Genomic DNA, 14,229 nt, shown 5'->3' on the forward strand with positions numbered 1-14,229 from the left:
TCCACTGATTTCCCTCTTTCCTATTCAATCTCTCTTTCTTAACATTTTTTAATCACAATTGTCTATTTTTGCTCATTTTGCATATATTTTTAAACATTTTCTAAATGCTTTTTTACATTTTTTTGTTTTTGTGAAGCGCCTCGTGATTTTATCTTGAGAGGTGCTATAGAAATGATATTTTCTTCTTCTTCTTCTAAAATCATTTTCAGCATTGAGCAATTTTAACCACCTTGTTTAAATGCATTCTACCAAATGCACAAGGTGACTGCAAATGGTGACATCTCATCAACAATACAAATTACCACCCAGTGAGAGAGTAATTGGTTGTAATGAATGTGGATCAGCTAATTTACATACTCATAAATGCTACAGTAAACACAGCTGTGAACAAATAAGCTGAAGTGAGCCCCCACTGTGGTTAAGCAACAGTCTGTCAATAAAGGTATCACTAATCAAAGAATTAAATGGGTTCAGGGTGAAGAAGACAACAAGCTTTATTATAACAATATTTGTAGGACAATTTGTTGAATCTAGGATAGGAGGTCCATCATCTGTCATTCTCCATGTTTCCAAAGTGCACATGCTCAATTTGCATCAAATATCTGAAGTGAAAAAATATCGCCTAACATTTAAGTTGCATAGTAAAGGTGAAAAATGTTAACTAATAGGGATGAGCCAGATACTCGTTTCAGACGAGTATCCTTTACGGATAAAGCATTTTTGACGAGTACGAGCATGACACGAGTAAAACTCGTAAATATCTGTAATCGTGCTAAAAGAAAATCCTCACTGGGTAACTGACTGTCTTCACACTCTGTGATTGGCCAGTCACATAGAGCACCCGCCCCTCCCTACACATAAAACTCTCTAGCCGGCCGGGAGCGCAGTCTGTCCGGCTCATCCACGCGCACACACACAGACAGTAACGGATCTCGCTGTGATTGCTTCACTGTTGCTCACGTTTCTTCAGTGTTCCCTAGGTTTTCTTCAGCTCGCCTCTTTTTCGGTTGAATATTTACAGCTACTTTTTTCGTAACTTACCTGGTGCATTTGACAAGACAGAGCTGACGTGCTGCATCAGTCACCTCCGCTCCGGTCGTTTTTTTTTTTTACTCCCTCTCTTTCCCTCTCACCCTCTCTATCTCTCACAGACACACACACCTCAATCCATAAGTTTAACTTTGTGTGGGGCAAAATGCCAAGAATGTTAAGGAAAAAAATCAGTTTAATCAAATTAAAATAAAAAATATATATATAAAGTTGTGTCTGGTTCTAGCATTTCATATTTCCTAGTTCCTACTGCATGAGTTCAGATGTATTAATTCATGCACTTAAATATTAATGTTCTGATTTTTTTGAAACACTTGTTCTGAAATAGTTCCTTTACTATTGTGATCAAAAATATTTAATCTCAATTCTGAGGTTGCTCTGTAAATAGTTTTCAAATAAACAATACACATAGCAACTTCTAATCAATCCATATCAATTTCAGACTTAAAATAATATATTGATGTAAACCACACCCACTTCCGGTTAAATCACGCCCACTTCCGTGTTATGCCACGCCCATTCCGAGTACAGATACAGATAATTTAGTTGGTTGATCAGATACAGATAGTGGTGTACTCGCTCATCCCTATTAACTAACCAAAGAAAGTGCATCTAAGAGATGTGTCCTCACAAAAAAAATCAGCATTGGTCCACAGCCCGCCTTTTTGTGATGCAGCTCCCAAAGCATGTCAGTGACAGTCATTATCCAAAGTGTGTTCCATCTCATTTGGGCAGCAACAATGTGTGATGCACGATTATGAAAGCTTTTCACTTAATAATTTATAGAAAACTGGTAACAGGGCTTCACATTTTATCACATTTTTTCTTTATCAGGTGTATTGAAACATATTTTTATGTGAGGGTTTAGATAATTCTATATAGAAGAAACTAATCAGAATAATTGAGGTGTGTTTTATTGGAGTGCTTTGCTGAAATAAGCAACACCTATTAAATGATGTCTGGATAGAAGCATAAATTACACAGAAGCCTGCATAAATCTCTTTGCATCACTCCAACTTTTACTGGTGCAATATTCTCTCTCTCTCTCTCTCTCTCTCTCTCTCTCTCTCTCTCTCTCTCTCTCTCTCTCTCTCTCTCTCTCTCTCTCTCTCGCTCTCTCTCTCTCTCTCTCTCTCTCACACACACACACACACACACACACACACCTAATAATGTCACAAAAGCTAGATGTAAAGCATGCCCGATAACACACAATTTCCATTAAAACAATTTTATTTGATTAATCTCATGTGTTTTATCGATGGCTACCAAAACATGTATTATAAGTATAAAGACTATAGGGCTTACTGATAAACTCCACCATGACCACATGAGCACAGCAGGGCCAAGCAGCTATGTGCGGGGGAATGGTTTGACACTCCCATCTGACTCAAACCTAATGGGCCGGCAGGGTCATGCTGTTTAATGGCGGTTAGCTAGCTGAGTGACAGCACTGCACCAGGCCAGGGGCTCAGCTGTCACGGATCGCAGGTGAGCTACTGAGTTATGTGTCATTGTAGGATGCAATGTCAAGAAGAGACCAAGTACGAGAGCTAAAAATTGAATTAAAAAAAGGTACAAAAAATAAAATAAGAGGACAAACTGCCTCCAGGGTGTAACATAAAGGTAACCACTAGCAAGCAGCTAGCTTTTTCAAGAGCTGTAAATCTGCATGTTTTCTTTGAAATGTATAATATTCTGTTTTAAAATCCATCAAAGGCACAATTTGACAGTTTAGTTTGCTATAACTGTTTACCTTTAGTATTAAACTAACCCCAACCCTAACATATCAGCTCCTATATTTAAATATGACAAAGGTCTGTTTAGCTCTTCTTCAACTGCTGAAAGCCTGACTCAATCACAAAGAAGCCAGTGCACCAGCTCTTTTCCAGGCCAGAGCAAAACACTGCCCTTTGTCATTGGAAAAATTAGACTATCAAAATTAAAAACCAAAAAAATGCAGTCATACTGTTTTAAACTCAATGTTGTTAATTTGGGAGTGCAGATAGAAAAAGACTTCAGGGGCCATATAAATAGGGTGGTAGCTTCCTCCTTTTACCATTTAAGATGCTTGGCCAAGGTTAAACCTTTGTTGTCCAGATGTGATCTTGAAACTGTTGTGCATGCGTTTATAACTTCACGCCTGGACTATTGCAACTTCATCCTGCTCATAGTGAGCCATGGTGCCTTAGCCCGTTTGCAACTTGTCCAAAATGCTGCTGGGAGATTTTATGCTATGACCATATTGGCAGCTCTACATTGGCTACCTGTTTCTTTTAGGATTCAGTTTAAAGTTCTTTTTACTGGTTTTTAAAGCTCTAAATGGTTTGGCTCCAGCATATCTGACAGACACACCGCACTCGTATGTTCCCTCTCGGGCATTTCGTTCAGAGGACTTCTCCTTGCTCGTGGTCCCCCGGTCACAGCTGAAGATGACGGAGCCTTTTCAGTTACAGCTCCAAAACTATTGAATGAGCTTCCATTACACATTCGGCAGTCCTCTTCTGTACCAGTTTTTAAATCAAAGCTGAAGACCCATTTTTATGAACTGGCTTTTAAATGTGTATGAGTGATTGACTGTGTTGCTTTTTTAGTCTCATTTAAAAATGTTTTATTTGGTTGTGTTTTATTCATTTTTAGTGGATTTCATGTGTTGTGTTTTTATCTGTGTCTGTGAAGCACTTTGGTGGCATGTAATGTCTTCTGTGAGGTGCTATATAAATAAAGTTCAAGTTCGAGTTCAATGTAAAGATGTTTACATCAAAATAAAAGAATGCAAACTCTGGAGCTCTAACACTAATGCAGAGTCAACAGAAGCAGTGAAAAATTGCTCCCTATATTTTCAGTCATTGGTTTCTATCTTTTGTTTTTTTAAAACCTATTTCCATCCAGCTGTTGTCCAACCTGTTCATTGACCATTTTTGGTTCCTTGCTTCAGGGAACCCCCTAACCTGCCTGCATCTTACCTACACTTAAAACAATGAAGGGGATTATAGAGAGGGAACCGGTGAACAAGACAGGTGTGCAAGTTGACCTCTGGAAGCTAAGGGAAACAGACTCAAAGGGTGAGGCTAAGACCACTCCAAAAGAATAACAGTCTCCAAAGTAATGAAACTCATTAATTTGTTTTGCAGGTACCACAAAAATGATCACAGCAAGGTTTGCATTGCAAAACACTCCGCATGTCCAGAAATTAACACAACAAATATATATGAAAAATTGTAACCAAGTAATTTCTTTATTTCTATGAGAATAAAATATATTACAGTGCTGAAAGCCAAATATAGTTTACTTTTTGACTCACTGATGCCAGTATCACAGTACGTTTATTTTAAAAAGTAATATATTATCTTCTACTGTCAGAAGTTCCTTTCAGTTGCCAAGAGCATTGTGACATAATCATTTTCTTTTTTTTTATTTACACTTGTACTATTTGTAACAGAATTCCTTGGATACATTGTGCAGCAAGGAAACCTGCTATCTGAAACCACAAACGGTGGGAAATTGCTTTGACATTTAGATTTTTATGGGTATGTTTGAATCAACTCCATAGTAGATCTACTTTCTTGATGAATCTGATTATGCTAAAGTGCTAGTAGTGGATGCAAATAATGTACAAAAATGGAGAAAGCATAAATAGTTCAAAGTACATCTATGCCTAAGTCTTGGGCTGGTGTTTGTCAGCCTTCAATACCACACAGAAAACAACGCAAGGAAAGGTGCACTGTTCACTAATGTCTCACAGCCTCAGCAATGTGCTGGTTGTTACACGTGGATTAGTAACAAAGACTTGCTATGGAAATTATATACTCAGGTTCAAGACATGGTCTGTCTTTGGAAAACTGCATTTATGGCTTATGCTTTGCCATGGCAGTTGTCAATATCGGTGTTGGGAAAAATCAATATTAGTCTTTATTACTAAATATTTCAAATAAACTGTAGTTTGGCTTTAGCATTTTAAAGCTGCAATAGCACATTTGGAAAACAAATAAAATTTACACATTTTTTCATGTCACTTCTAACACAGTTTATTGTGGAGATAAAAAAAAGGTAAAATAAATAAATTGGTTCTTTCAAATTTGTCTAAAAAAACTCATTGGGCCATTTGGTTCATGAGCCTCCCACTGACCATAAGCCTATAAAATCTCATTCTCAATGCCTCTGAAATACCTTCAAAGCTAGAATGGAACTCTTACTGTTGCAAGGAACGATTTAACAGGAACCTGCAAATAATTGGGTTTGTGTGCTAATCCCTTAATGTGTAATGCCTGATTGTCATATTAAGCCCTCCATTAAACATCAACAAGTTTCTGCTGTTATATTTCTGTTATAGGTTAAATAAACATTTATGGTTTGTTGGTTGTTTTCCTTTTTTCACATGGAAGTTTAAATGCAACATCAAAAAGGCAAATAAGAGAAAAAAGAAAAGAAAAAAGCATTTAAAGTACTTTATTGCAAATCCATGCACATAGACAGGTCTAGTCTAAGAAAGCAGCTGGCTGTAGTCCACTACCTTTTTGGTGCATCATTAACATGTTTTAAATGCAGAGTCATGCTGCCTTTTGAATCTTCAAACAGGCTGTCCATCTCACCCTCCTTACAGCATCACACCCACTACCCACAGTCTTTAAAATGTTACTAAAGAAGCTTAACAGCCCATTCCAAAAAGCTTGCATGGGGCATTTGTACTCCATAAAAACACGAGAAGTACCAGTACTTTACTGGAATATACACCAACAGTTTACGGAGCTGTTTAGGTGGATAAGGAGGTGAGTAAAAACTATTTTTTACTAGTTTTCGATTATTGGTGCAGCAAAGGAAACAGAAAAATGTGTCATACAAACTTATAAGAGTTCAAGTGTTTGGACAAATGTTCACTTTCTACATATAATCAGCGTTTGAATGTTAATCTTTGGTAAATGTAGGCTCTTCTGAGGCACCTTCTCTGGTCGTGTGCTGTTAAATGATGCTAAATGAAAAATGTTTGGCTGCCCTACACTGCCTGTTGTGTTGCGTATTTAGCATGCTATTGAACAAGAACATACAGACTGCCATGTTCACAAGAACAGAATTTCAAAGAAGACTGATCATTTGATGTTAATCTGCTGCTAGTGTATGTAGCAACAGCACATTAAGCATGCTGTCGCTGAAGACTTTTGTTTTACTGTAAATAGCTACTAAATAAAACAGTTTTCAGTCAAAACTTTACCAAAGCCCTGTCTCTGAGCTCATATGTCCAGTATAAACGATAACTGTTTACATTCTGATAAGTCAGATGTGTGATAGCTGGCTTCATAACCCACAATCACAAACTGCAGAACAAGGATATAGTTTGTTGAAGGGTTAAAAATGAATCTGAGTTACAAATCTGTTAGTTGCACATGAGCCCATCAATGCAGAAGGAATATTCAAATATCATTTAGCGAAACCATTTGCTCATGCTATACGATAATTTTTTCCCCCGTTAATGGTTCTGCAAGAAAAATACTGATAGAATTAATATTAAAAAACAAACACAACGAAAACTGCTCCGCAGCAAAAACGACAGTGTTCCGATATTTTCCCACCCAACAAAGCCAATACAAAGCACTGTGTATCAAATTTAGAATTCCTGATGGCGAACATTGTTCTACGCGACACTGGTTCCAAAAATGACAAAAGACTGAGAAAGTGCAGATAGGCAAAGACGTGCAGTGTGTCTTTAATTTCTTGCAAGGGTATTTAAGCAAAACACAAAGCCAAGGGTTAAAGACGAAACCACGCTTACTTCCTTTCAACAAAACGCTACGCCATTTTACCAGCTCAATATTTTCCCACCAACCTACTTCAACTTCCTACTCACTCAAATGCAATTCAAGGACAAGAATAAGGGGAGCGTAACAGGATAGAAGAAAGAAAAAAAAAACAGAAGGATTTGTGTTTCAGACATTAAGGGAAGGTCATTGTCTGCAAGCTTACCCTGGGAGGGAAGTGGAGGGCCTGAACCTGCCAGAATCTATCCACGGCGACCGGGAGGTGGACCTGCAAGACACCAGAACAACAAAGACAGTTTGTGACAAAGCTGAGGCGCCGCAGACTGAGAAGAGTGAAATCAAATCTGACATTTTTCATTTATTTGTAAATGCCTCCTTGGCGGCACACTCACTCGAAACGACAGTTGGGCTTTTACCAAGTTAAGGGGAGATGATGGTAGAATAGAGGGATCCTGACAGAGGTTGTAATGAGACGCCGCATTAGGGCGGCTCTCTCTCATCCACTTTTCCCTCTCTCGCCCAGGAGCACGCCCTTCACTTCTAATCTGCCACCCCAACCATTTGGAGATGGTTAACCCTGTGAAAAACTACACTAACCCTTTTTTGGTGCTCTGATAAAACATTCTTTGTGGGTTTATTTTGTCCAAGATGCCTTTGATGCCACAAATGCCTTTGTCAAAAGGATTTTAGAGCATTTAGAGCCTTGGGAAAGGTAGGAAATTATCCATCACCTGCTTAAAATAACAAAAGCTGACTGCGGCTATCAAACAGGAAGCAGTTGTAATAGAAACTCTGGCCATCGATTAAATAACTATTTAAGAACACATAAAATGCATTTTCACATTTGAATTGTTTTTTTTAAATTAGCCACATTTGATATTGTAGTTTGTACTTCTACATACACTTTTCCAAACACTTTGTTTTCTTGTTTTGTATTTTTCTTATTTATTTGTGTGGCATATATTTTTCAGGAGTGTAAACTGGTTGAGATTCTTGTTTTCAGGATGAAAATGAAAATTCTTAGTTGTGTTCAAAAGCAAAAGTGTTAAAAAGCACTATTGCAACGTAACTATAATACTTTAAACTGGCTAAACGTCTAGTAATCGATATGCTGGAAAAGTAAATGTATTCAACAACTTTACTTTTAGAATGCATTTATAATGGTAAAGTGCTCCCTGGTATTGAGTCTGAAACATCACCTTTACATTTGTGAGTTCATTCTCATCTCAGCATTCCAGAATTCATGCCGACTTTAATGGCAAAATCAAGTATTTTCTATATTAGAACAGATTAACCAAATTCATTACATTTAAAATAATTGGATAGGTATTAATAGTAATTCTAAAACAAAATTTTTATCTTTTAAATTTAGTCAAAATGGAATAAAGTCCCACTGGAGGAGAGTACTAGAAAAATTAACTGCTGGCCTCTACAGGTTTGTGTAGTGCCCTCTAAACTGTCCTCACAGACTGAAAGTGTGTGCCCCGGACTGGGTAGCATGTGAACAGTGAGTTATGTACTTCATTAAGCTGAAGTAATTTCCCTCTCAGATATCGTGTCGCCTTCAAGCCTCTCAGTAATCCATCCCAGCTGCCATTGGCTAAAATTAGCTTTACCGACTATTCCACACCTTGTCATAAAGAATGTAGGTAAAGGTGTCTGGTTAAGGCAAAGTTGTACAAAATGTCACAAAAGTATAGAGCTTTTCTGCCGATATTTAAATAGCCGTTACTGTTAAAACTACAACCTGTAGGTTTTCAGTGGCAGTTAATTCATCATCCCTACCAATTAAACGTATTAACACGTAAAAAGACAGTTGCAGTGTCACAATTTGCAGGCATCTTCTTTGGGTTCAATTTCTCCCTTGGGTCCATGTGGCAGGGGTGAGGAGTGAGCACCACCTCACCCCTGCCACGTGGACCTCAAGGGATAAACCATCAATCCTGCTCAATGGTCAACTTTCCTCGCGGGGTCACCCATAAAGACAGTGGGAAGCACATCTTCCCTACAAACTGTATTATCTAAGATATTTGAAATTAAGAAAAAAATTGGTATTGATAAGTTTTCAATGAGATGTTGAAATTAGTGGAAAATAAACATAAATAGATCTAAAAATGTTACTGGTACTTGTATTATCATTCTGTTGTGGAAATTCAGTGCAAATATATAATGAAAACTTTGAAAAGCTGCTTAAACCCTCATTTATTATTCCATGCTTTCGTTCTTTTTAAACACAGAAACAGTTTTGTTTACCTGTTTTGTAGCTACAGTTTCGCCGACGGCTGCCGGCTTCTTCAGGCTGACGCTGATGGTGGCGCGTCACTTCCTTCTCCGTTTATCTGCGGGCAGCAGAGGACGCTGTCGCCCTCTACTGCCCGCTCTCCGACGATGCAGTCCCATGCGTGGTCCAGCGTGTAAACTCCGTTGTCCCTGTTCATGGTCCCACATCCACGTCTCCTTATCTCGATTGCTTCCTTGATCCATCTTTTGTATTTTTGTTGTTCTGTGGTTATGATCCTTGTGCTGTCCCAGTCCATTATATGGTTTTCTCTTAAGCAGTGATCTGTTACGGCTGACTTTTTTATTGTACTTTCTGCTTCTTCTTTTGCTGCTCTTGTGTGTTTTCGATTTGCCTCTTTCTCACACTCCTTTCTGTGTTCTATTGTTCGTGTGTTGAGTTGGCGTCCGGTTTCTCCTATGTATGTTTTATTGCAGAGTTTGCAGGGGATTTCATAAATGACTCCACATTTTTGTCCAGCTGATATTTTGTCTTTTGGGTGCACTACTCTGTTTCTAACTGTTGTGTATGGCTTTGTTGGTGTGTTTATGTTGTGTTTTTTCATTGTTGCTCTTATTTTTTCCGTTATGCCTCTGATGTATGGTAGGGTTATCACTGGTTTTGGTTCTTGTCTTTCTGGGTTTCTGGTTCTTTTTTTGGGTTGTTCTTTGCTTTCTGTTTCTGTTTGTCGTTTTCCTTTGTTTATTGCCCATGTCGGGTATCTGCAGATCTTTAAAGCATGTTGTATGTGTTTGTCTTCTTGTTTACGGTCTCTCTCTTCTGTTATTATGTTTGCTCGGTGATATAATGTTCTGATTACTGAACTGCATCGACTGCATCGTCGGAGAGGGGAGAGCGGGCAGTAGAGGGCGACAACGTCCTCTGCTGCCCGCAGATAAACGGAGAAGGAAGTGACGCGCCACCATCAGCGTCAGCCTGAAGAAGCCGGCAGCCGTCGGTGAAACTGTAGCTACAAAGCAGGTAAACAAAACTGTTTCTGTGTTTAAAAAGAACGAAAGCATGGAATTAGAACCACGACACAGCAAGAATACACCTAAGATGCTCATTTATTATGCTGGACTTGTCAGTGTTTATATAATCAGTTGATGGTTTAAAATAATTTGAGCTGAAGTTACTCAGAGCTACTGTAGAAGGTCCAAAGAGCCTAAGTTAAGCTGTGGTAACTGGAGAGGAACTAATGGTATTAAAGCTTTTGCTGTTTGCTTGTTCAAGCTGAATTCAAATAGAATATAGGGAGTGCAGAATTATTAGGCAAGTTGTATTTTTGACGAATAATTTTATTATTGAACAACAACCATGTTCTCAATGAACCCAAAAAACTCATTAATATCAAAGCTGAATGTTTTTGGAAGTGGTTTGTTTTTAGTTTTAGCTATTTTAGGGGGATATATGTGTGTGCAGGTGACTATTAACGTGCACAATTATTAGGCAACTTAACAAAAAACAAATATATACCCATTTCAATTATTTATTTTTACCAGTGAAACCAATATAACATCTCCACATTCCCAAATATACATTTCTGACATTCAAAAACAAAACAAAAACAAATCAGCGACCAATATAGCCACCTTTCTTTGCAAGGACACTCAAAAGCCTGCCATCCATGGATTCTGTCAGTGTTTTGATCAGTTTGACAGTAGCATCATTGTTACAGTTACAAACATGACTGATAATCACATACAAAGCACATTGTATTTTTTAATTAAATACATCCTTATTGGTATAGGGAAGGAGGGTTTGAGCAGCCACAGCCGGCGAAGTAGGACACAGAGCGGTTGAGCTTTGGGACAGGACCTGAGAGTTCACAGGGTTGCTGTTCAGTTTGGGTTGGCTTATGTGGTTGTTCGGGTGGTCGGCCGACGGCCGGTACAGGCCCCGTAAGACAGCGGCCCGGCTTTGCCTTGGTTCAGCCTCATTTGTGACAGACGATGGGGAGGAATGGGGCGAGTAGGACTGGAGCAGCATTTCAGTCGGCGGGGGCTGCAAAGAGAGATCGTGGGAGTAGCAGTGATGCATTGGATTGTGATGGAGATGCGCAGCTGAAGTAACAGAGGCTTGAAGAGGGTGGCTTTGTGGTCCATATCAGAGCAGCAGGTACGGCACGTTTTGCCACCTCGAACCCGTTAGCGGTGTCCAGGGAGCTGTGTGCGGCAATAGGGGGTGTGATTGACGTTATAGTTGTGCTGTTGAGTTTGTTGTGTCGGATGAAGGCCCAGTGCCTCAAGGTGTTGTGGCTTGAGAAATTTCTGGGGGTGGAGGTTTCTGAGTCGCGTTCTGGTTGCTTGGTTAAGGGGGTGGTGTACGGCGTTTCGAATGACATTTCAGAGTCAGAGGTGTTTGGCTCTATGTGTGGTGCGACGGTGGTGGTAGTTCGACGGCTAGGGTCTGATGCACATGGGTCCACTCCGCTAGTGATTACATTCGATGCGGAAGAGCTCCGTACTTGTGTCAAGTTGGGCTACCTTAGTTTCTTGGTCAGGGCATATAAAGAGCCTCCTTTGCAGTGCTTTAGATGCCAGGGCTTTGGTCACGTGGCTGGTGCCTGTGTGGTGGGGGTGAGGTGTCGGAGGTGTGGGGGTGATCATGAGGGTAAGAGTTGTGATCTTCCGCTCTGCTGTTGCAACTGTGGTGGGAACCATAATGGCTTATAGAGGGTGTGTGGCGTACAGGATGGCGGTGAATGTGAAGGAGGTTCAGGCTGAGCATAGGGTGTCTTATGCTGAGGCGGTACATCATGTGGGGGTTCGGAGTGGTGGTGCGGCGAGGCCTTGTGCTGTGCCTCTGTTTATTAATTATTATTTAATTAATAATTTTATAATTTAATTCATTCTTTTATTTTATGAATAACAAACCACAACAGAGCTCAGTAATAAAACATGATGCTGAACCCCCAGAAAAACATAACTTCTATGAGTAAAATAAAAACATTAAATTGATTAAATTAATCAGGAAAGGAGGAAAAACTGCTGTTTCTGTTTTAAATTTTTCTTTTCATTTCATAACGTTTATTTACAAAGGAAAACTCTGCACATGCTCAATTTATTTAATTTGATTAAATACTTGGTGCACATAAACTCAGAGCATGATCAGATCATTTCAGTTAGTGTGCATTTAAACAGAGATTCGGGATTTCTGATCACCCAAGATTTGAATCGGATTAGGGAAATTTGGCGCATGTAAACATGGCTAGTGTGGCGTCTACTCTTCTGTGCCTATGCTGTGTGGAGGATGGACCTCGTGGTGCGTTTTTTACCTCGGAAAATATACAAAAGTACAAAACATTGATTTTAGATGCACCCTTAAAAGTTTATCTTGTAAAATAAACACGTTTCCATCACAGCTACAATTGTTATTACAAGGAGCTGCTATATTGAACCTCGAGGGTTGAATTAAAAACATTCTCCGACTTTGGGGTTGTTCCAGTTCATTTTTTCTACTTGGAAGGTGACATTTCTATGAGTATGGAGTTAACTGGAATGAACTGGGGAAAAACCAAACATGTAAACAGTAGTCAGAGTTGCACTGGTAATATTAAATATTCATTTATTTATTTGCTTTTTTACTAAATCATTTGGGTTTGATTGTTACTCTTTATGACCCAAGTTCTATATTTTATCTTTTTATAGAATATATATACTATATATATATATATAAACTATCTGAATGGTTTTCATAAAAAGGTGAATTATTAATCAACCAGAGGGGATAACTAGGCTGAGATAGGAAACAAGGATGTACCTCAAATTGCAATCATCTTTGAATTAAAGAACTTCTCAAATTCTGTGAATTGTATAAGTTGTTTGCCCAAAAAAAAAGAAAAAAATATAGAACTTGGGTCATAAAGAGTAACAATCAAAATATTTCCAAATATTTTCCATATATATATATATATATATTCTTTTCCGGCGCTCACAGAGAGCAGACGCTTCTGCCTTTTCCTCCCTTATCTGTGTTTTCCCAAGGCTCTTTTTGTCCCATCTGCCTACAGAGCGCTTCTCTGCATTTCCTCTGCAATCACCTTTTTCAGCATTTTTCAACATGGACTTAATTAATTGGTCATTCAACGCGATTGATAAGATTTTTTCTACAATGAGGACGGAGGAGGGGGCTCACGCTTGTCCTCAGGGGACACATGCAGCGGGAAATATGTTCGATTCCTGGAAAAAGTGGAATGTCATCTGTCTCTCTCAGCTGTCCATTGAGGACGTCGAAGATATGTGGATATTTGGCCTGATGATCGTTGGATTTCTTCTGATTGGAGTGGGAGGATATCTGGCTTTCCGCAAAATTGGGATGACGGGAGCGATTGGAGGGCGACCCGCATCCATGGACGGCACCGTCCGTGTGGATACCTCACAGACTGGGACGTTGCTCGAGGTGAATCGCAAGCTGGACAATGTCTTAGCTGCGTTACCGGTGTTAGCGCGCAGGATTGATAACATCTCGGAAAGGGTCACCGGATGGTGTGGAGATGTTTAATCACTGAATTGGCTTCACTGGAGGACTTGAATGATCAATACAGACTTAAGGCAGAGAGGAAAAATTATCTCTGTCTAACCCAAACAAAGTTTCTGTTATCGAATCTGACGCCACAAGCAGCCTTGGAGTTGCGTGCAAAACCCCCACGCTGGAAGGAATGCTGACAAATGCTGTGAATCTCTATCCACCCACCCCCCCGCCTTCAGATTGTGGTCTCCACCGAGGTCATCAAGCTGAAGGACTCACTGCTCTCTATGCTTCCTCATGACCTCCCTCCCACCTGCGGAGACAGCTGGTTGAGCGCCACACAGGCCGCCCCCGCTGAGCAAACCAGGATCCCAGCCCCTCCCCCCACCTACCGGGTCTCATGTTGTGGACTGTGACGTTTGTTGCTTACATGTCAGGTGTTTTTTTTTGCATTGGAGCGCTACACCCTGCTGGTGTAACTCTGTTAATGCCTTTTTTCTCCATCCCTGAACTTCCCTCATGTATTCCCTTACTCATCTACAAAGGAGCGCCGTTATGGCTGCTCCCGTGGTCTGCCTGTATCTGTCTTGTCTATATGTGTGTGTGTGTAACCTTGGTCAGGTTGTACCATGGAGTCAAGTTCCTACGCTCTGAAAGGAGCGCTGGCAATAAAATTCT

The 14,229-nt window shown here is 39.7% G+C and overlaps 1 protein-coding gene across 5 annotated transcripts in view; it reads right to left on the reverse strand.

The window, feature by feature from the left end:
- The window catches only part of LOC107387348 (inactive N-acetylated-alpha-linked acidic dipeptidase-like protein 2), a 661,429-nt gene that overhangs the window by 619,674 nt on the left and 27,526 nt on the right, over positions 1 to 14,229 (reverse strand). For 4 of the 5 annotated variants that reach the window (XM_054749605.2, XM_070545852.1, XM_054749607.2 and 1 more), the window contains one exon: positions 7,009 to 7,071. In XM_054749605.2, coding sequence (XP_054605580.1) covers positions 7,009 to 7,071 — 63 coding nt within the window. Of the gene's footprint in view, positions 1 to 7,008; positions 7,072 to 7,195; positions 8,038 to 14,229 lie in introns of those variants that run through there. The other variant, XM_054749608.2, reaches the window with a different exon arrangement.

Source organism: Nothobranchius furzeri, chromosome 16 (assembly GCF_043380555.1).
Source record: "Nothobranchius furzeri strain GRZ-AD chromosome 16, NfurGRZ-RIMD1, whole genome shotgun sequence".
Classification (NCBI taxonomy): Eukaryota; Metazoa; Chordata; class Actinopteri; order Cyprinodontiformes; family Nothobranchiidae; genus Nothobranchius; species Nothobranchius furzeri.